Source organism: Sciurus carolinensis, chromosome 14 (assembly GCF_902686445.1).
Source record: "Sciurus carolinensis chromosome 14, mSciCar1.2, whole genome shotgun sequence".
Classification (NCBI taxonomy): Eukaryota; Metazoa; Chordata; class Mammalia; order Rodentia; family Sciuridae; genus Sciurus; species Sciurus carolinensis.
The window spans coordinates 49369881-49393549 of NC_062226.1; the positions used below are offsets into that span (position 1 = coordinate 49369881).

General features: G+C 36.7%; 1 protein-coding gene across 1 annotated transcript in view; it reads left to right on the forward strand.

Moving 5' to 3' along the window:
- LOC124964111 (uncharacterized) overlaps nt 1–23669 on the forward strand; it is a 139472-nt gene that overhangs the window by 92016 nt on the left and 23787 nt on the right. Inside the window, exon 2 of the mRNA XM_047524011.1 lies at nt 14697–15350. Coding sequence (XP_047379967.1) covers nt 14697–15350 — 654 coding nt within the window. The remainder of the gene's footprint in view (nt 1–14696; nt 15351–23669) is intronic.

The following is a 23669-nucleotide window of genomic DNA, read 5'->3' on the forward strand; positions in this document are numbered from 1 at the left end:
TTTCCTTTGTAGTCCAGCCTTAGTCCATTTAGGGTCAAAACTCCAACTCAAACAAGGTATTGGTTTTAGTTGCCCTCAAGGTCTACATGGTCCAACACAGTGACGAATTGCTCCAAACAACAGAACAAAGACAATGGTGGCCCAGCCTACTTTGGACTCCCAGGATCCTGTTTGGAGGGTGCGGTTAGAGCTCTGCACCACATCTGAAGCAGAATGGTGAGGGTCAGTCCAGCAGAGACCACAATGGTGAAATGTCTGAAACCTCTGACTTAGCTTAGTATTCTACTCTGGTTTCTTATTAATGTCAGAGTAAAGTTTGGAGCCCTGTAAGACCCTGTTTCATCCTGGAAGACACTCCCCTTGCTCAAAATCTAATCACACCACTCTTGCTACAATTCCATTAATATATCAAGCTCGTGCCCACGTACTACTTCACCAGCCTAGAATGCATGTGCTTTCCTCATCTCTCTTCCCCACCCTGTCTCCTCCACACATACTCTCTTGCCTGGCCAATTCTTACATTTTTGAGGTCTCGGGTCAAGTATTTCTTTTCCCAGAAATATTTTAACTACTGGCCTAGGAAAAGTACCTCTATTATACAGTCTTGTTTTATCTCGTTGTTGTCTTCAGATCTTTCTTAGGTTTCTATTTCTTGCTAGATTGTAAACTCTGTTAGGACAGTACTGTGTGTATTATTGTATATTCCTAGAATGTAGTGTAGTGCCTCCTCAGTACTATGATCTATTTTTTGAATGCACGAATGAATTCTGCAAAACTTATGTGCCTTTTTTTGTGACCACCCTCCACTTCCACACCTTAAATACCCCATAATGTTCAGAAAATGACATTCTCAACCTGAAACAGAGAAGATAGGTGGGAGAGGAAGAAGTATTCCATAAACACAGTATGCAACTACATTAGCTAGAATTAGGACTAGTCACAGTTCTTAGATCATAAGGAAGACCTTTCTAAAAATTAAATTATAAGTGAAATTAGCATATAGTCTAGCAGTGAACTCCCTTTTATGAAGTGTGTACAAGTCACGTTTGAATATAAGCATGGGTTAGAGTTGTGAAAGAGATTTCTAAAGTGGGTACATGAGTTTGAGTACTCTCAGCATCACTTCAAAGTATGAGTCTATGACTTAGCAGTCTCTGATTGTAGAGGCACCACATATGGGAGAGACGATATAAGACAACACAGGGCCTGCAGCTAAACAAAGAAAGCTGGGGGAGAAAGGGGACTAAAACACAGTCTCGGTATTTTCAATCTCATCATTTCAAATGTTCTCTGAGGCTGGGGTTGGCAGGCCTCCCAGAGAAACCAAAACAAAGCAGCCTAACAGCACATCACAAAACGAAAAGGGACCTAAACAGGGAGATGAGATGAAAGCCCTAGACCCAGATTCACTGAGGAGAGGGAAGGGGGCTCACGAAAGGCAAGCTTTCTCTTCAGGGTCTTTTTCAGTTCACTTAAAGGCACACCTCTGAAATGAGTATCTCAGAAGAAAGAGGGCTGTTGCCTAAGTCCAGAAGTCTGGGTGTTACTGACCACAATCAAAAGAATGTGTTGAAATATTCAGTGCAGCTTCTTTCTGTATCTTCACTATTCTTAACCCAAAGTTGTGTCATCAGTCTGGAATGGGCAATGCCTGTTCAAAAAACCAGTCTTTTTTTTTTTTTTATCCCTTTTGTATTTGCTTATTCACAGTTCAGAAATTGTCCAATGGCCTTCCTACTTTCTAGTCAAGGGAATTAATATTGTAGTGGAAAGAAAAACAACTTCCATTTGGTTTGAGAGAAAGACCTACACGATGCCTCTGTTTGAGGCATGAAAGATTAAAGTTGAATATGCTGCATAACCTTGTTTTGCTAAATGGCGACTTTCTCCTAACTTTAATGTGGGGACTCCTTGTCCCACACTATGTAGGACATAATTTTTTTTATGTTGACAATTACTAATACTATTTAATGTTTATTGGGTGCTGACTGTGTTTTAGACAATGAACTGATAGATTGGATGTGTTTCTCCTGAATCTTAACAAAAGTTTGGAAGTAGATGTAATTGAATTCTCTTTTCCAGAAGAGGCCTAGAGAAGGCAGGTTGCTTAGCTCAAGTGTGCAAGCTTGCAAGTGGCATAGTCCAGGGAGACTGTCATATATTCGCACATCACCTGTCAAGTGTAGTTCAGCATAAAAATGTCTATGATCTGATGTTATCAATAGAGAAATATTCCTTACACTCCATGCTCATTGTGGAAAAAGTATGATCAGCAAAGAAATGATGTTCAGAGATGATTGACATTGGAAATTGTATATTCTTATTATAGAAATTGGGGAAGCACAATAGTATCAGAAATATGTTATATTTTCTTTATATTTATTATAAAAATTCCAAATATACTTCAGAGTAGATTATTATAATAAAATCCCATATATCGATACTTAGCCTTAGTGATTGTTTTTGTTTTACCACATTTTCTTCAGTTATTCACCCTTCCTTTATTTTAGAGAAAACACTGCATATCATGACCTTTAGTCTTTAAATTCTTTAGTATGAATCTCTAAATATGAGAGAAAAATTCCTACACATTTTTATTCCTAAGAAAATGAATAGGTTTCCTTTTTGTTTTGCTTTGTTTTTATGAATAGCTCTCTTAATCATCTCATATGCAGCTCATTTTCAAATTTCCCATCTGTCCCCAATTTTGCCACTGGCTTTTCACAGTTGTTGGAATAAGTTCATCCTGATGATGGTGAAAGGGATTTAGGAAAACAAAGCAAATGTGGGAGGGATTTGAAAGCAGAACAGAGTCGGATGGCTACCTGGTTGGCCAGTACTTACCACTGGAGTTCTGGGAACTCAATCAAATGCCAAATGCCACTTGGATTTGAGCTTAAATGAGAAATCATAGCATGAGGGTTAAGAGCATGTACTCTGTAATCAGACTGTTCAAATTTTTCAATTACTGCCAATGTACAACCTTGAGTGTGTTGATCTCTTTGTGCCTTACTGTCCTTATGCAAAATAGAACACCAATTAGTATCTATCTCATAGAGTTGTTGAAACAATTGAATGAAAGAACATGAGAATCAAATAACTCTTGAAAAGTGCTAGGAATATAATAAGTGCTGAATAGGAGCTAGCTCTTGTCATCATCATCATTGTCATGATCACCACCATCACCATCATCATCAACAACATATTCATGATGGCTATCCTGATGGGAATTGGTTACAGGTTAAAAACTGATCCTGTAGCTGATCAGGATATATGAGTAATGAGAATGGAGAGTTAGGACGGTAGTTAGTACTAGTGACTAAATAATTTTTCCCCAAAATCCTCTTTAATATTATCAGATGATCTTTACTATGACAAGGTATTTTAATCTACCTACTTAGGGCCGGTGAAAACAAGCACTCAAACCAACCTATTGTCTTAAATTAGCATCTTCTCTCTTAGCATGAACCCGGTAACCCAACAGTCACCACCAGGCTCTGCAGAGGAGGAATCTTTTGGCCCCACCTAAGCTAAGGTTCTCATGCCCTCCATTACTACTACCTTGCCTACCCAGCTCTTCTAACTTATTTAGTAAACTTTCTAGCCTTGCCTTTTGCCCATCACTCAATGCAGATTCTCTTACTTTGAACTTGGACCACCTCCTCTTAAGTTGTATTTCCTTATTGAGTCTTAGCAAAGGCAAGTCATTGAATGACCTACATTCAATGTGATAGGCACTGTGATCAACATTGGGAATATAGAAGTTAATAACACAGCATCTCTACTCCAAGGAATTCACAATCTAGTGGATTGAAGGGAGGTCCTCTGATCTGCCAGTTCTTATAACACACTGTCTGTATACAAGCTGGTGAAGAGTCAGTCACTTGCTTCCCCTGTTTTTGCTTTGTTGGTGCATCACAGACAAGAAGACATGAAAGTTTATGTTATTGATAACATTAAAGGAATTATAGTGTACTGAAGTATGTTTAGTCATCAATTTAATAAATTTCTGTATAGTGCATTTATATTTATGAAAGTCATAAAAATCATTTGTGATAGTTTATTTTATGAGGAAATTCAACACAGTGTGCTAGACTATTAGACTGAACTAGAAGGGTAATTCTAAATTAGAACTATTTCCATCTCTTGCAATCACCAAGTAAGAGGAGCTTTCTGATTATAGATATGTATTCCAATTTTGCAGAATTTCTTTTTTTTCTTCCTAACACCCATTTCTGAACCTTCATTAATTGTGCTGTTGCAAAAGAACTTTGCCAACATGAACTACTACTATCCATATTTCCCAGAAAATGCAGCACTGGAGGCAATTCAAGATGAAACTCCATAAAGAAGAGAACAGAGAAACTAAACCTGTTGCTCCAACCTTAAAGAAGATTTCCTGGAAATAAACAACCCAGCCCTAGGGAAGTAATTGGTCCCCTGGATCCCAGATGCCTTCACTAAAGGTATATGACTGTCACAGTCAATCTCCTCTTCCTTCTATTTTAGAAAACTGGCTCCATGTACCTTTATTAGGCACTTCTTTTGTAAATATGAAACACACTGAATGATACTGTACTTAAGAATTCTCATCCAATTCCTGATTTAGGCACTTAACCTCAAAAACAAAAGTGATGATTCAGGGACTAACTTCAACAGTAAGTAGGAAGTGTGTTTTAGAATCATCAAGCAGGGATCCAGAAGTTAAAAAAAAAAAAAAAAAAAAAGAAAGAAAGAAAGAAAGGAAAGAAGGAAGGAAAAAAGAAAGGAAGGAAGGAGGAAAGAAAGAGAGAAAGAAAACAGGTTCCTAGGGACGCATCCTAGAGTGGGGCAGACAGGATGTATGGGGAACAGGAGGCAGGCCCAGTATAACCCAGCTGGCATCAATCGATGGGCTGAGATGCCTAAGCATAGTCTCTGTGGAGCTCATGGTGCAAATTCCATTCCAAGAACATACACCTTTGTTTCTCAATTTAGTTTAAATTAATTAATTTAATTCTAAAATTTAGTTCAAAGAGAATATGTTGATTTAAGGGAACTAGCCTTATAACAGACTGCTTTCTCCAGTAACTGTACCTCAATTTCCTCATCTGAAAATGGATAGAATGGTTGCACCTACTGCACAGAGCTGTTGCTTGTTTGAGTACAAGTAAAGCTCTTTGCAGTGAGGGCTTATTGGTTTCCTATTAAAAGAAGAAAGAAGGCATTTTGTAGTCCTACTTTCCAACCACAATGAGAAAGTCATTCTATAGTAGAAAAGAACAAGTCAACACTCCGACAGGGAAAGAGAAAGTGTCCATTTGAGCATTTGTATCCTTGACCTTAGTTATTCTTAGGTCCACCTTAACCCTGCCCGTGCTACTCACCTACATGAAAGAGTACATCTCTATTAAGATATCATCATTTGGGTTTTTGCGAATTACACTCAAAGAATTCTGATTTATAAAACCTTAGCCAGTGTCTAGTATAAGGCAGAACATATATTAGATGTCTAATGGGAAATTAATTCCTAATGAATCATTCACATCTTTGGATTTCCATTTGGTCTAATTAAGTACTGCTTTCCTATTCTCCTCCAGTCTACCTTCATGTTTCATTTTATTGCTTTCTCCTTTGCTTTTACATTATGCATGACTCTAAGCAGAGTTCGCTCTTCAAGTCTTCACCACTCTGACTCATGCTTCTCTTATGTTCCTAAAGAGTAATCTTACGTTTGTGAATGATAGCACCATGTTTGTTTATGCCTTTTTGAATTCTGTTTTTCTAAAGTAAAATGTTTTTTGTTCTAATTTTCTTGATGGGGAGAGGATAGTTTCAGTATTAGTAGAAGTAAAGAGATAAATACCAAATAGTGTAATGTAAAACTCAACACTATGTGTGTACTGCATTTCAATTTATTTCTTAGGATGGGCTTTTTCAACTAGTAGTGAAGTAAGACAGTAATGAATATTTATTTAAGAGACTTTAAGGAAATTGATTAAATTGTTAGCAAAGATCAACTTAGTAGTTTCTTGAAGTTGGATTCTTATGAGCTGGATTCAAACATTGGATTCTTATGAGTTGCAAAGGGAAGCACATTTGTCAGTTGCCTAATCTAGTTGAACCTCATTCTTCATTACAGAGGGGTTATGCTCTCCATGTATAGCATGTTTCTCAGGGACATGTGTGAATGGATCTTGAATACTGCCTGGAAGAAGGAATTCAGTCATTAATTTTTTTCTCTTCCAACTTGCCATAAAGATGTACAGTGGTTTTCATTTTCAGAACTTATTTCAGATGTTAGAAATGAAGTTTCAAATGACCAGGTTTTATACAAGCCACATCACATTTTTCATTATGTCAGAGTAAAAAGAATACAAGTTCATTATTTTTAATATTCCAATTAGGAACTTTCCTGTATTATTATTTCACTTTTAAAAGTAAAGATGTGTTCAAAAACATTTTCCCTATAATTTCCAGGTTATATTAATTGATGATTTGGTGAAAAATTGCTAAGAAAAAGTTTTAGCAAAGAAATTTCCCAGAATGAGAAAGTGTCTTCAAACTTGAAAAGTCATCAAAGCAGTCTGAGACATCACAGCATTTCTACTTGTCCTTTTAAATGGGGTTTTGTTTTGTTCTCACATTCTAGTAACCTCCTTTCCCTTATTTTCCCTTTTTACCCTTTGCTTAAAACCAAATTATAGACTGGGGTTAATGTTTAAGTTAAATAAATAGAAATAATCATGATTTCACCTGAATTTACTTCTTCATGACTTGGCATTCAAAAAGTTAAGAAAATTATTTACTACTAGAATTCAAAAGTTGGTCTTAACTGTATCTTTAGGGCCTGGAAAAATGCCAGGGATATGCAAAAGTTATCAACTCCAAGGCTGTTGTGCTTTTGGATTAGGTATGATTAGGTTTATAAAATATTGGTATTGTTCTACACAAGTTGATAACCCTCCAGTTCCACTCCTACCTCCCTGACCCCTTACCTGGAATACACCCCCTGTCCCTTGATTCAGCATATAATTGCTTAGCTCCTGACAGACTCAAGAGCTAGCTCTCTGGACTTTGGCTCTGGGTGGTCAGTATCCATAACGTACTAGTGGTGATCTATTTTAAATATAATCTTTGGTCAAATTAATATTCCAAGTGTTGATTTAACATTATCTGTTAGCCTTGAGGCAACAGAAAGGAGGAAGAAAGAACAATGTTTTGAAGAGTATGGGAGGTGAAAATAAGGAAGGCGGAAGAGGCAGGGAAGGCAGAAAAGAGGCAGGAGGAAAACCTGCTTTTAAAAGATCCACCTGCAGGGATCTGTTTCACTTAATCACCTTTCTCAGGTGCCATCATCCATGGTTCCAATTGTCTTCCTGGGATGGCTAGAGAGAGCTCTTTGAAAAGTGTATGGCACATATCTGAATCCAGAACTATAATTATTGTGTTTGCAATTCTGACACCATTGTCTGCCAAATATTCTTGCTTTTACTCTTTGTGCTGCTTTACTGTGGTTTAAATAACATTAGTCAGGTTCGTATCTGACCCAGGTGAAGCCCTGTTACAGTGCACACCAAGGGGGTGTCTAAATTGTTTCATTGTGCTGGGATTCCACTGAATCAAATATTATTGAAAATCTGGTACTTGTGAATCTTTTGGTTAGGCTGAGATCTCTGTCGTGGTGAAAGGGTATTACACTCTGTAATTTAGAAAGCACTAAAAACAATTGCTAAAAGTATGAATTATTTCTGCTTGCATTGGGACTGAGTTTTGTAAACTGTTCTTTGCTAAACTCGAGGAAAAGTGGGAGTAGGTTGACTGGTGGAAAAAGTTTGGGAAATACAATGCATGTTAGAATATTAAAGTCTCCAAGGAGTTACATAGTTTTAAAAGCTTTAACTTTTTAAAGCCCAAGATTTCTTGAACGTCTCTCTGTCTCTGTTTCTGTTAACATTTTTCATGGAACACCTAATGTGGGACACCAAGTTTGAGAATGCAAATTTTGGATCAGGGTAATTATTTCTGCATTTATTGAGGAGCTGTTTGGAAATGGGCCAGGCTAGCAAAGAAGAATAAGGCAGAGTTTTCATTGCTGAAAGTCTAGTAGAAGAGATGCAATGTAAGTGATAGAGTTGTTTCGTTGTGTTTTGTTTTTTAAGTGTGGGAAACTAGGAGACAAAGCAACTGAGTGAGGCCTGAGAAAGAGGGTGAGGGGAAGCTTCTCTGGTGGCAAAGTCTGGCTATAAGAGTATATTCACACAAGTGTCAGGTTTGAATATGTCAGGTAGTTGGGATTTACAAAATAGTAGGGGCAGGAGAAGGGGAAACTCCTTCATAATACATCCCAGCAACAAGAATGCCTTCTACCTCAGAATATTATCCCTTAAGACAGGCATTTCTCATTTCAGGTCATGGAAGGTGAATAGGGCCCATAAAGACAATCTGCATTTTTTTTTTCTTTAAAACACACACACACACACACACACACACACACACACACTTCGAGTCTCAATTGGACATCTACTTAGAGTCTAGCTCTCTTCCCATTGCCGGACAGAGACTTAAGGATTGTGCCAGGTTCCCTTGGCTATGAACTTGTCTTTTCTTGTATCCAACAAGCACATTGGCATGGCCTTTGACTACTCATTCACAGGATGGGGAGTGGGGATGGAATGGAATCCTTGATGTGGTTCCAAACATTGCTGACTTTCTCAGCCTTAAAACCAACAGCCCAAAGACATCTAAAGGTCTTTGATGTGTTCCATACAGTACCACACACACTAGGTGCACAGCAGACCATTTATAGAAAAAAGAAAATGGGACTGGTGACTCCCACTTTCTATCCTTCATAGACAGTGTATCTTAAAATCTGCTAATCAATTTATACACATTATTTTGTTTAATTTTTACAACAACCACATGAAGTAGGCATTTCAGTATTTTCACTAATATTATAGTATGCAAATCAAGGAACAAAGATGTTGGGGATTTATCCAAAATGGTAGAAATGAAGAGATTGGCTTCATTCTGAATCTTAAAAGTATTTTTCATTTTTCTACTGCAATGCCAGGATAAGAGGTTGACTAAGATGTATTTTTACAAAATATATTCTAAAATAATACCATTGCATTCTAATTTAGTGTGCTAGCCCAATGACAGGAGTTCCTTTAGACAGGATATGCTAGTGCAATCTTTTCCTGATGGAAGTAATGGACCATTATACTGTTCAAAATGCTTCACAACAGAATCCATCATTTCTGTATTTTTTCCTTTCTCTAATAAATGCATTCCTTAAAGGAATTAGTCTGATTTCTTTTGAATAAGGAATGGATAGATAAAATTTAGGGTGGTACGTGGAGCCCTTGAATGACTGTCCTGGTATCATTGAAAGAGACTTATATTTTTGTCTTGACTAACTCTTTTCTCACACACATACAAAGGCAAAGGCTTTCCAAAATCTTTTGTTAGTTTAAGTTGACCTTTAAATATTTCTAGCTGTTAAAAAATAGTTTCATGATTGAAAGTATTTTGTCCAGAATAATGACTGAAAGAAAGGCAAAATATTTCCTTGAGTTCTAAGATTTTTTTAAGGTCCTTACATCATACTCCAAATAACTAAACATAAAGAACAAAAGCTGAATTAAAATAGGCATGGTTTTCAAGTGGGTATACGAAAACAAAACTTGTCATCAGAGGATTGTTAGAAATAAGATTTAAAGGGAGAAAGATGGTCCAGGGTTGTAGCTCAGTGGTAGAGTACTTGTCTAGCACATGTGAGGCACTGGGTTCAATACTCAGCACCACACGAAAATAAATCAACAAAATAAAATATTTTTTAAAAATGAAGGTCTGGGGAGATAGCTCAGCTGGTAGAATGCTTGCCTTGCAAGCATAAGGCCCTGGATTCGATCCCCAATACCAAAAAAAAAAAAAAAAAAAATGAAGGGAAGAAAGAGATATCAGCAGTTCCTAAACATTTGGAGCAGACCCTTTGAGAATTTGACGAACACTAACAACTCCGTTTTTAGAAAAACAGACACATATAGTTACATTATATATTCAGTGACTTTATAAATTTCTGAAGACTACCTATAGACTCCACTAGAAAATTCTGATATAATCCTAAAGACCTTGAAGAAAAATAGAAAATTGACCAGAATGAAGAAGAAAGAAGAGCAAAGGCCATATGAATTCTCTAGATACATTTGTGTCTCTATTAGTCTCAGATCCTAATGACCCAATTTTTAAGTTTTGCTCTAAAGTCTTTGCCCTGAGAATTTTGTTTCCTATTTGAGGCTTTCATAAAAACTCCAGTAGTGTACTGACCTGAATATTTCAACCTTTTTCCATCAAAAAACTAGGCAACCAAAGTCACAGGACAGGCAATACTTATGTCAGTTTTTGACTTTCTTCAGTTTAGCAGTTCCCAAATGTTAATGTGTATGCAGATCACCTGGGGATCTTCTTAAAGTAAAGATTCTGATATAGTAGGTCTGGGGTGGGGCCCAGGATTCTTTATTTCTAATTCTCAGGTTATGCTGATGCTTCGAGTCAGTGGAGCACACTTAGTCAGCAGTCAGTCTCTGGTAGTAGCTTCCATTCTATGCCTCTTCTGAAAGGTTCTTTTGAGCAGCCCCTCCCATCTTTCTCTCATATATATCTTTGCATTACTCTATCTCACACTCAACTGAAGCCTAACTCAGTACAGAGAGAAGCCATCCTTAGGGTTTGGGGTAAGAGAAACTGACTTTTACCTTTTGAATAAGATTAGTAGTCACAGGAGTTTGGTATTAAATATTTCTCTACTTCTGTGGTATTTTTCATTTTGATGTTGCAAAGTGGGTCACAAGTAATGTGTATGAATGGTTTATGTGTTTAAACTAGAGCAAATTTAAGTTATTAAAATATTCCTTTTATTTGCTTTCAAAAGAGGAGCAAGAGATGAAATTAGAGTTAGCTGGTACTAAAAATTACAATATCACAACCTAATTAATAATTTGATACCACGCCAATGTAGATAAAGCCATACCCTCCCTGTGTGTGTTGGAGCTGAGAACCACTATCCTCCATTGCCATCCTTTGATTATTCAAAATATGGATGATTCAAAGATGAGCAAGACCATGGATCATAAAGAGAGATTTATTTCTGAGCCAGAGATTCAGAGATTTCTGTATGTTAGCAACTTGCGAATGTTTTAGCAGCTGGTGTTGTTAATTACATTTTCAATTAAGAAGTTTCAGACAGTTCCTAAAACGAGAGCTAAATGAGCAACGTTGAAAAATTCTGAAAACTGATTTAGCATTTAATAAATTCATGCATACCTAAAGACAATCCAAGAATATGTCTTTTCATTTTTTTAAGGGAATGAAACCCATGTCTCTTTTTAATAAATGTTCTTATAAACATGCACACACACGGAACAAAATTGCTTCATTTTTTTCACAGTTTAATTCAATAATTTAAATATTTCTTTACTATTTCTACTTTATGGAAATTGGATGAGGTAAAATGTGTGTTTTTGACTAAATGTTAAGATAAAATAACACTACTGTGCAAAACAATATTCTAAACTCTACATGAAATAGAAGACACAATGTCATATAACATTTGCAGCTTGTTCATGTTTTACCTAAAGTATTTATTTTGAAAAAATGTCTTTATGTCCATTAGAAATATTCATTTTCCCCTTTTTACATGTATCAAAGCTGTATCCTTCCTTCTGTTGTCTTTAGTTAGAATTCTATTCAAAAGTAGCAGGTATGAGATTGTAGCTAGAAAAATAAGTCTACAAATGGAAGAGAATTTATTTAAATCCTTGAATGTAAGGACAAATGGGAAATGGTAAATAGTTTTTGAATGATTGCCATGTTTTATTTATGATTGTTGTATTTTCTTATTTATTTTAATTTTTATTCTTAATTATAAAACACTTGAATATAATGTCAGATAGTCATATACTCAACCATATAGTTTTAACAGATGTTAACATTTTGCACAGGTATCTATTATGTTGTCTTTCAGCAAGATTTTTTTCAATGAAAGTAAAACATTAAATATATTTGTCAAAAAAATCATGTTTCAAATTTTAAAAATTGTAAATGTTGTCAATGAGGGAGATAAATCATGTATACTGAAATTATCTGCTAACTCACACAGTAGAAGCTTACCAGAACCTTAAAGGTTGACAAAAGGGCCTCTAAGTTCTTTCCTGGGTTTCTTACACCAACTCAGTGTTCAAAAATAACACTAATAATCACCAAGATTTAGATTTTCTTATGGTGAAAACACTTATAAACAAATTTAAAATGATTCGTTTGTAGTTTTTGCAAATATTTATTTTTGAAAAAAGTAATTTTTTGCTTTTTCATTCTCATTTGTCCTATACTTCATTTATAATCTATTTAACACACACACACACACACAAACACACACACTTTAAAGATTCTACTATACTATCTTCTAAGTCCTTGACTGCCAAGATATATTAAGTTCTGAGAAGTAACATAGTACAAGTTTTAAAGTGTAAAAATTACTGATAACTGAAACAATAAGTTAATCTTTGTTATGTGTTTAGAAATAAATATATACATAAATAATTTATATGATGGGAGAAAATTTGGATTTATTTTTTTATTTCTAGGTATAGCTAGTGTAAAGTGGTTCATCTTTCACAGGTGAAGGCTGAGAAGGAAATTCTCAAATTTCAGACTATGTAATCGTTATGTGAAGTAAAAGAAAGTTGTATGTGAAGCACTCTGGGCAAGCCCCTTTAATAGCTTAGGCTGGGAGTGCATGTGTGATCTGCTGTCTTCCCTTAAATTTTGGTTTGTGGTGACAATATTATGTGTACTTGGGGCAAACATCTTGTTTGCCTCATTTGAAGCCTAAAAAGATAATTCTCTGTGAGCTTAAGGTAGTTTTTGTTTGAATTGATATTTATTATTTGAGCTGTTTTATCCCCTTTTTTGGTTATTTTCTATTCACAGTATGATGATGCATAATTTTAGTTAAAAGCATTTATAAAATCCTTCCTATAATATTATTTTGCATTTCTGTGTAAAAGCTTAAAAATATATTCCATAAATGAAATGCTTATGCCTATTTATTTATTATCTTTTCCTGTTGGACTTTGGACAAAGTTTTGCCTAGTGAAGCTCACATACATTTCTTTTTTCATTTTACCCATAGAATTATGAGTTCAAAAATAATTATTTAAGCTTGATAATACTATGCTTGCCATGATAAATTTATAGTTTTGCAGTTTTATTCACTGTAAAGGACTATTTTATTTTTTAGTTTTCTATGAACAGGTTTTACTAACTACATCTTTTTAAAAGCACTCAGCTATTTCTAAGGTTTATTTCATAGTGTTTATCATCTTAAATCATATTTTTAGTGGTTTGTAAAATATTTTCTTTTTGCTTTATAATGTGAGTATAAATTTGGAAATTCACTTTTCAAAATTTTCAGTAATATTTAACAGTAACAACCTGGTTAATTTTGTTCCTTATTTCTTGATCAAGGTAATCAACATGGTTTGAGATTCTTCAGTTCCTTAAAATGGAGTTCATGAATTCAGTCTGTTTTAAACTGAAGTGCAATGATTCTTAGCTGTTTATTTCACACTATTAACCATTAAATACTACTGACCTCTCAAATGAAAATTTAAACTACACATATAGGATACAGCATACAAAAATTTCATTCAATTGTACCTTATAAAGAAAATTTTAAACTTGAATCTTTCATAAGTGCTAATGCACACGCAATTTCTGTAATAAATCAATTGCATTAGAGTTTACTGTAGTTGGCTAAGGAAATGAGTACCAACTTATTAGAGAACATCTGATGAATATTTTCCATTTTGGTAGATTAAATGATTTTTATATGGATATTTATTCCACTATTAATAAAATATCACTATAAATGTTGCTTCGCTCCACCCTCCACCTCACCTGCAGAATTTTTCTTAGTGTTAATTAGACTGAAGCTTTCCAAGATTTAGTTGCATTCACCAACAGAAAAAGAATTCCCCCTCCTCTAACATTCAGGTGAAAAGCACCATGCTGGGCTTGCGGAGAACACAAATGAGTAGGACAGTCAGGATTTCTGACTGGGTCTTCTTGTCGGGTCTCTCTGCTGTGAACCACTGTGTGTTTACTTGAAAACTGGAAGATGGGCAACATTATAACCACTGCCTTCAAGGAATTTAAACCTAAGTGAAAAGGATTAGAAAAGCATAAATCTCTCTTCTTGTATCATACAGTACTGAATATGAATCCCACAGTGTACAATAAAAATAACTAACGTGTTTAGAGATGCCCCAGAGCATTGCACAAGGCCCATTTACCCAAAGGAAGGGCCAGCAGAGAGATTCATGGCGCCCAGGCTGTCCAAAAGAGGACAAAAAGAACTCTGGGCAGGGTGAGCACTTGGAAAAACTTCATGGAGGAGATGGCATCTGAGCTAGGCCTCGAAGCACAGACAGGGTCTAAGATATCGGAGAGGCCACCGTAAGTTGGAGGACTCCCCTCTTGTCCGAAAGCCAGTGTACCACCCGGGCGTGCTGCCGCCACCGTTTCAAACGATCCCTACAAATGCAGGGGTCCAATTTAGGAGAGTCACTTCCGCAATTCGGTTTGCGAAGTCTGGCTTCCGAAAGTACACCGCAGAGCTCAGCTCACGCAGGTGGGCACCCTTCTCCTTTCCTTAGTTGGGACTCCCTTTGAGACGCTCCCACCCGCAAAATGCTGTAGCGGCTAAAGCGAGTGTCCTGGCTGCCTATTCCCCCACCGAATTCCGGTGTTCGGGAGCTGCGCGGCGGTGGAGACCTGGGTCCCGCCCCGGTCCGCGGGAGGAGGCGCAGCGCTGCAGCTTTGGGTCGGGTCCCTGGCCGGGTGCAGCTTCCCTCCGCCTCCTTCCCAGGGTGGCAGCGGGAGAGGGGGAGGGAGACGAGGGGAGGGGCCGGGGCGGGGCCACGGTGCTGGTGGCCAGGCGGCGGCAGGTGTGGATGGGCGGAGGTACGGCAGAGTCGACTCACGCCGGCTCCTGCTGGTGGCTGGGGTTCGAGGCTCCGGGCTTCGGGGCTAGGGGCCAGGGGAGGCTTCCCCGGAGGAGCATAGCGAGCAGCTTAGACCTGCGCCCAACTTGGGGCACGGCCAGGGACGCGCAGGTTTCACGTCCGGCGCCTGCAGGAGACAGACGCACGTCCGCGGTCACTGCGCCCGCGCCGGCTAGGGGACCGCGCCTGGTCCCGGGCCGGATCCCAGAGGAGGCGGCTAGGACTGGGGCTGGGGCGGGATGCGCCCCCTGCCTGGGTGCGGGGCAGAGGCCGGTGCCGCCTCCGCTTTCCTACCGGGACCCGCAGGTAAGCCGGTAGACGTCGGTCCCGCTGCGCTGGGTTCGGGAGGGCGCGTCCCTCGCGGAGTTGAAGCGCTTCGAGGCCTGGGTACACGGAGGTCAGCGCCGGGGTCCAGGGCCGCCGGCGGCCGCGGGCTAGCGAGCGAGGATGCTGCGGCCGGGTCGGGCGCATCCCGGAGAGCGGCGGCCCGGGCCCTGGCTCTTGGCAGAAACACCACCTCCTCTAGTCCAAATCGCAGGCTGTTATCCTGGTTCGATTTCCAGAGTCACAGGTTCGCTCTTTTTCACCAAACCGCGAAGAAGGAACCCTGTAGGTCTATGAGAGTGGTGGGGGTGAGCGCTTTCAACCAGGGATGTCGCGTGGAGCCCATTTACCATTTAAAATTACTGTCCCTTTAACACTTACTCTGCTCCCCTCTGTAAGAGTGGCTGGAAATTAGGTGTGTAAAGCCGTACCTCCTAGGATTAGAGTTTGTTTTCTGTGTGTGCTGTGGGAAAATGAGGTTCCGTAAAATCCTAATTTTTCCGACAATACTTCACCTAGAGAACCCCGGATCCTACAGACAGACAATGGCAGGCGTAAAAAAGCAGCGGAAATGTTCACAGCGCGGCAGTGGTAGGGGAGAAGTCAAGGAAACTTGGGCATAAGTGACCTCTTAATGAGCTGCTTCCCGAACGCTTTTTGCCCCCAGACTAGTGGAAACAGGGCAAGAATGACCGCTCGGAGCCCGCACCCCGGATTGGAGCTGAGCTGTGGCTGGATTCGCTTGGGGACCCTGTAGTTTCTGGAATCCGGCCTTTCAACTGCCTTATTGAAATCGTGGCAGCTTTGGACTGAAATTAGAGAAATGATACTATTTTTTTCCCCTGTAGAGTTTATTACTTACTTAAATGTTTTTGTCATGGGCAGTAAAGTCAATAATATTCTGTTTTATTATTTATTGGCATGATAAATATTTGATTTACAAGTGACAGCCAACTTTAGTTTTATTTGTTCTGGACTTTAATTTGGTTACAGGGAAGGACTAACAACTTATTTTTAAAGTCTAATTCTGGTTATTTTAAAATTTCTCTCAAGATTAATCCTTAGGTGAGGCCTTTATTTTGAATTTAAAGCAAAAGAGTAAAAATCACAGGTTTTAAGTGCCCTCAAAAGAACTTCCCCCGCCACCTTTTTTTCTTAACTGTGGCAGAGCCTCATGAAAATTGGGCACTCTTTAAACTGAATTTTGGATTACACATTAGAAAGTTTTGATTTGTGTTTTATCTTATAGAATTATTGGGCCTTATGGACTTACTAGCTTCTGATGTTTTTATTTATATGATATTAAGACTTTATTGTACATCTTGTGAATATTGCTTACATGATTGTGGGGAGAACTCAAGAAATTCTTAAAAAGTACACAGGAGTTATTCTATGGGTGAAATTTTATAGTTTTACAGTCTTAAAAGTTCTGAAAAGTCTGTATCAGAGACTAAGCAATTGATAACATGGATGGTTGATGTTTTGAATTTTTAAATAGGTTATTAAGAAGGGAAGTATGAAATTTTTATATTTGAGCATCCTTTTAAAAAGTAGAAGTGGAAAGAAAAGTGGAGGAAAACTTTTTGTATAGTATATAACTAGATAATTCTAGAAGCTATGAATATGCTTGAGAAAGTAAAATTAAAAGATAGATAAACTTGTGTATTGTGTTTGTATGACTTTAAGGATCATGCATACTTGTAAATCTCAAAACTTCAACTGTATAATATTGAACTGGATAAAAATGAAGTTTTCTACATATCATATTTTCCCTTAGATTAGAAAATTATCTTAGTTTTGCTTAAAATTGAAGCCGTAGTTAAATTTGATGCTTATTTGGGATAATTCAAACACTTTAATTTTAATTTATTTATTTTAACAACTTTTTTCTTCAGTAATAGGTTTTTGTAAGATGCAATTGCTTGGGACATTAACATTTAATGACATTAGATGTCATTAAATTTTTCAAAATTGCCAGTTTTCCTTCAGTATGTGTATCTAGGTAGCATTAGCATGTGAACATTGTGGGGTCTCTTAACAAGTTTAAACTAAAAAAGCTACAGATCTAATTTCTGATTATTAACATTTCAGGGATGAAATTAAGATAATGACTTTTTGAAGACATTTTAGAATATGTATGTAATCATACAATTCTTAGAGAATGTTTTTGATAGTTCTTTTAATCATAAATAACAAAAGAACTGATAATACTTTAATAATTTCTTGATGCATTTAATGACTATTTCCTTAGAAGTAATCTCCCATGTGTCTCCAAAAATTTTCATAAGAGTGAGAAAGTTTATTTTCTGTTAAAGCATATTTCTATAAAGTAGGAAAAAAAGAATCTCTTGTTGAATCTTGAGTAGGTCAATTTTAACTAAACAGTGAAATTCGATCTTTGTATTGTGAACTGTTTTTTCACCAAGGACTTTTTAACTGTGTCTTCTTTTTAAATGCAAATAAATATATAGAAAGCAAATCAGTTATTCCCTTAGTACAATATAAGTGTCCTCATGTGTGTGGTTTATCTGTGGAGAATGAGGGTTTTTTTCCCTCCACGTCTTATGTGAGGAGTCCAGGAAATTATTGAAAGAATTTGGGGGAGAGTTGAGATGAAGAGGAGAAAAACATTTAAGCATGGTTATGTTGAAAATGTGTGTTGGTTTATTGTAGTAAGGGGGTTAAAAAGAAGAATTTGGGATCAAAATGTACTTTTAGATTTAAATTGCCTAGCCCTTTCTACTTTACTGTGTAATTGCCTTTTTAGTGAGTATGTAGTTATTGGATGTACTACAACAGATACTGGCCCAAAAAAATAAAATAAAATAAAGTGAACCTCATTGGAACATCCTTAATGATGACTTCATCAAATGTACAACCTATTCTGTATTATCTGAGTACAAGTTTCCTAACTATTCAACATTTGAAGCCAATTCATAAATTAAATATATTAAAAATTAAATAATTTCCATTTTAAGAGAAATACCCCTCTTGAGGGAGTGTTTTTAAAATATTACAAATGGCGCCAATCCTTTGAGTAAAGTAATAGTTATATGAATTAGAATTTATACTTTTAGCAGGGGAAAAATGCAATTTATATTGGCCTTGGGGGCATTTATGCTGAGCAATTTGTGGCTCAGTTTCCATTTCTGTATCTGTGCTGCCTTTTCTAGAGGATTGGTCAGGTACTGAGAGAGGAAGAGTTGTAGAGAAAATTAGTAAAACAAGTATTTATGTTGATCATGGTTCTGCCTGATAAGCTTGTGTCCGTGTGAATTTAGAACCAGAAGAGAAACTCTGAGTCTGTTTCCCCACAGTACTTTTACTGATTGCTGAGAGTTAGCAGAGAAGAAGGGAGCAATCTTCTCTGCCATTTGCAAAACTGACTTCATGATCCACAGCAGATCAAACCCACAGAATCTTTCAGTCTTGTCCAATTCAACTTCACTTCCTTGCCAGGGGCATAAAAACTGAAGTTGAAAGACTTATCCCAAATGGGAAAATTAGTGCCATTTGGGTATAGGCAGTAGCCTTATTCAAACTGCTTTCAACCTAATTAAGGAGAAGAAACCCCCAAAAGACAGTGTGATTTGATTAAAAGTCCTCCAGGGTGGGTAGCATGCAGGAGACTGGGGTTCAAGAATGCATTTAGTCTTTCACTTACTTTGAATTATTAATAGTTTGCTTTGTCGTTCTCTGCTATGCTGTTTTGTGATTTACTTCAACCTGTACGTTTGGATGATGGGAAAAGTATAGTGCAATGGTAAATTTTAAAATGATCAATGTGGTATAGCACTGATCATATATAAGTTCTTCCACTTCATCTGAGATATAGCTTTAGTTTTCTATCTTGTATTTTAAGTCCAAGTTCTTTCCTTAGAAGTCATTCTGATTCTGAGTAGGGTGACAGAAAAGGAAGAACTGTGTCTAAAAGGCAATGCTATCTGACAACTGACATCTTAAATTATCTCTGTCAAATTTCAGGTGGACTTTGTCCTCAGTAGCAAATTAGACATGCATAGAATAAGAGAAAAAAATCAACTCAGAAGACCTGCACCAGACACTTGTAGCACACATGATTTTCTGACTTTAATGTGACATGTAATCAGTCATGACCAATGTAATTGTATGTTTGAGGTGAAACTACTTTACAGTTCAAGATTTGGATGCAAGCAATGGATCAATCCCCTCAAACTCAGACTGATAAAAACTTACTAACTAAAATAATCTAAGATTTTTGAATTCCAGTAATGCTCAAGTAGAAATTCCAGTCATTAAGTCATTATTTAATAACCCTGTGAGTTTTGAATCCTACCTTTTACTGATTATCTCAACTCTGTTCATGTCATTTTTAAGAAGTTAAATAAGAATCAGTGTACTAAAGTAATAAGTGTGATATCTGTGGCAAAATCTACATGTAGTGAATGAAACCTTTTAAATTAGGCTATAACTAGCTTTAAACTAGTGAGTTTGGAAGTAACTGGTAATATTTTTGCTTGACATTTCCCTTTCATATTCTTTACCATGACTCAAAACTGATCTCCTTTATTATGAATGGTAGTGGAACTGGACTGAATTTAAAAATCAAACAAGCAAGTTAACCTGAGCTTGCAGCTTGACTTCAATAGTCTTACAAAACTGCTGCATGTTGGCCAGCATTCTCATAATGATAAAATTCCAGGTTGCTTTATTATTAAATTTTGTCTCTGGAATTGGAATTAGGGTGATTTAAATATAATGAAAAGTGTAACATTTACTTTTTAAATGAATATATATCTGCAAATTAAGTAGTCTTCATGAAAAATAGTAGTTTGGATTGTAATTTCGAAGTAAAAAAAAATGACACTAGTACCTACACAAAGTAGCTTTCTAATTGCTTCTAATACTCAGAATGGTATCGTAACTTTTTAACTTCTGAAGAGAAATTTCTAGTTTACATGAAAGGAAAATTTAATATGACATATGAATTTTACTAAACATTAACTCATATTAGCCAAAAGAGTTTTTTCAGGGAGTTATGGTTTTTCAATCAGAAGCAACTGAAAATATTTTGATAGAACAAAAAGAGAAATATAGAGGAAGATAATGGCTAGAAATGGAAAATAAAAGATTAATCAATTGGATTGTATTTTGAAGAACTAAATCTTTTATTTATTTATTTTTGCAGTGCTGGAGATAGAACTCAGGGCTTTACATATACTATGCAAGTGCCCTGTGAGTGAGATACATCCCCAGTGCAAAACTCTTTAGTATAATTTTTGGTACTTAGAGGTTTACAGATTCTGGAGACGTGGCTGCAAATCTGAAGTAATGACAAAGATGATGACAACATTTGAAAAGTTCTGTTTCCTTTTAAAACAAATGTATTTGATAATTGGTTAAGGTGAATATTCTAACTTTCCATTTGTAAATTAACACATTGTTAAAGGAGACCCATAAAAATGGAAAGCTAATTATAACTCAGGAATAATTTAAAAAGTAAATATATTTGACAAGTAAATCTTCTTTTGAAGATAATCATAACTGTAGGATTTCTTGATGAGATTTACTAAAGTAAAAATTATAAAATAGCTACATGTATTAGAATAACAGGCAAGTTACTAGGTGTTAGATGGCTATAATTAACCATACCGAAACATAATTTGTACTAGAAATATTAAAAAATAATGATATAATTTATTATTATCTGCTTATTTCAGAACACATGTTCAAATTACTAAAATTATTAAATAGAACTAATAGAATTATTTTCCCAAACTGTCAGGGAATCAATGGCATCCAGATCTTTTTTTCAAAATCAAATATTAAAGTAAGATATGTGTCTAACTCCTCTAATTGCCAGAGCCACAGCAACAACAACAGCAGTTTATAGCTATCTGTACTGATCATTTCCCATGGGCCATGCTTTATTCTACATGCTTTCTCTCTGTTACTGCAAATAATCTTCACCATAGTCCTGTGATCTTGGCGCATGATTGTTATGTTATGGACATGAAAACTGTCCTTGCAAGATTAAAGAGGTCGGATAACAAGTAAATGGTGGGGCCCTGGGATTCAAACATATCTTTTCTCTATTCCTGTCTGTGCTTATTACTTTGCTGTACTTCACAGTCATTAAGCAGAATGTTTGTGAAATGTTTATAAACAAATTATTTGGGAATCATTTGCGTAGCATCTTGAATGTCCTAGCTATAGTATATGTTTTTCTCCTTAGGTTTTCAGAGCTAGGGCAAAGCCTTTCATCGCCAAGTCTGGCAAAAGACACAGATGATGTAGGTAGTGATGCTTATGACCAAAGGAAGTAGGCAGTTTCTTTAAAGTACTAATTCTGATATTTTAGAGGAATTATAAATTTTCCCTGAAGATCATTCCAAAAACTTTTTTTTTAACCATGGCACTGGAATTGGAATATGGTTGTAGGCTTTGGGACACTTAATTCATAATAGGCATTCGATGACTAGTTCTTTAAAAATGAAAGAGGAAATTAATAAAATTACCTCCTCTGTATTTTTTTTTCTTTCCCCTATGAATGCTCTAATGTATGCTTGTGAATGGAAGCATAATAGGAAGTCTGGGTGTTTTACTACTAACTGTACAACCTGGGACAAGTTCCCTGGGACATTTTCAAACCTCAGTTTCCTCTTTTTTGAAATGGAAAGCAATCTGTCCTCCTTAATAATCATGAAGGTTAACTAAATTATAATTCCCTTTTATTATGACACCTGGACCTTTTATGTGGCATAAAACCTATTGGAATTGTGGAGGTCGAGAGACATCTGTCAGAATCAGTCATAATTAGGGTATGAGTTGAGAAAAGGGCTCGTGTAATTGCATCCACTAAAGAGTAAAAGCCAAGGGGTAAGGAGGACACAGTTCTTTACTGATTCTCAAGTAAGTTAGGAATCCGGCAGAGTAGTAGAGAAAAGACCTTGGGGTCCAGTGCAGAATCTCTGGTGTTGAATCTCCTGTGGTTTTGGACAGGTCACCTGGGCTGTCTATGTGTGAACTGTGGATACACTTCATGGCTGCATATGTTTCTTAAACACAGTCCCTCTAAAAGTTTTAAATGCCTGTTGTCACTGTACTTCTTGTAGGTGTCTTAAGGAAATTCCTCACAGGAAGGCACTACCCTTACACACACATACACCTCCACACACACACACACGTGCGAGCGCACACACACAATCACACATTCACTTCCATAACCAGGTAAAGCACTACCTGCACCTAAGTTTCCCTGTTAGAACTGTTCTCGCCTGCTTCCAACCTTTCCCACTGCTCTCTCCTGAGTCCAGCCTTTTTGACTGCTCTCTATCCCAGTTGGCAAAAGAGGTTAGGACTTACTAGTTTTATCTTGTGGAGGTTAAAGATCTTGCACTACTGAACAGGATAATTGCAAAGGCCCCTTTCAATGCTAACATTTTGCAATGTCTGAAATCCAGCCTGGGCGCCCAATAAAAGAGCAAAGTCAGAAGGCTGAAGAATGGACTAAGTCAGTTTGCAGACTGAAAAAAAAATGATTAAAATGCAGAGAAATAAGTAGAGCTTTAATAGCAATGTATATACATATATGTATATATATACATATATTGCTGTTAAATATATGCATTAAATACATCATATATACATGAAAATGAGTTCAAATGTCAAAGCAAAAATGTAAAAACAATTAGATTTTCATGAGAAGAAACTAGAAATGTAAAAGATAAATTTCATAATGGAATAGTGACTTTATAATAGCAAAACCAGTGGAAGCTTTAGTTTTTTTTAATATGAATTCCTCTTTGGACACTAATTGGAGCAGAGTGGTTATGTTCCAGGAAAACAAAAGCCTTACATGGCAAAAGCAAGTTGGAGGACAGGGTAATGTAAAACAGCATTCCAGAACAACACAAAAGACAACCAAACCCACACATTTTGAAAGAGAGATATATTTTTTTTTTAAAAAAGAATATTCTAAAGTAGACTGAAAGTAGGAAACCATTGTCCCTTTTTGTGTATGAAAATTAAAATCTGCAACTATACTGACTGAAAGTTGAAATTTAAGTATTGGAAGGAAAAAAACCAGACCAATTTGTCATCAAAAATAGAGTTGCTGGCACCTGTGGCATTCTAGAAAATAACACTAGTTTATGCATAATCATATATGAGAGTAAGCAACGGAAATGAACAAATGTCACTTATCAGTTACCAGGGCCTCTCCATCTGAGTAGCAGCTCAGAGGAGGGAACAGTCTTAGCACACACTTGTCTCCAGCTCCCACTCCTGCATTACAGAGGCCAGGCAGGAGTCATGGCTTGT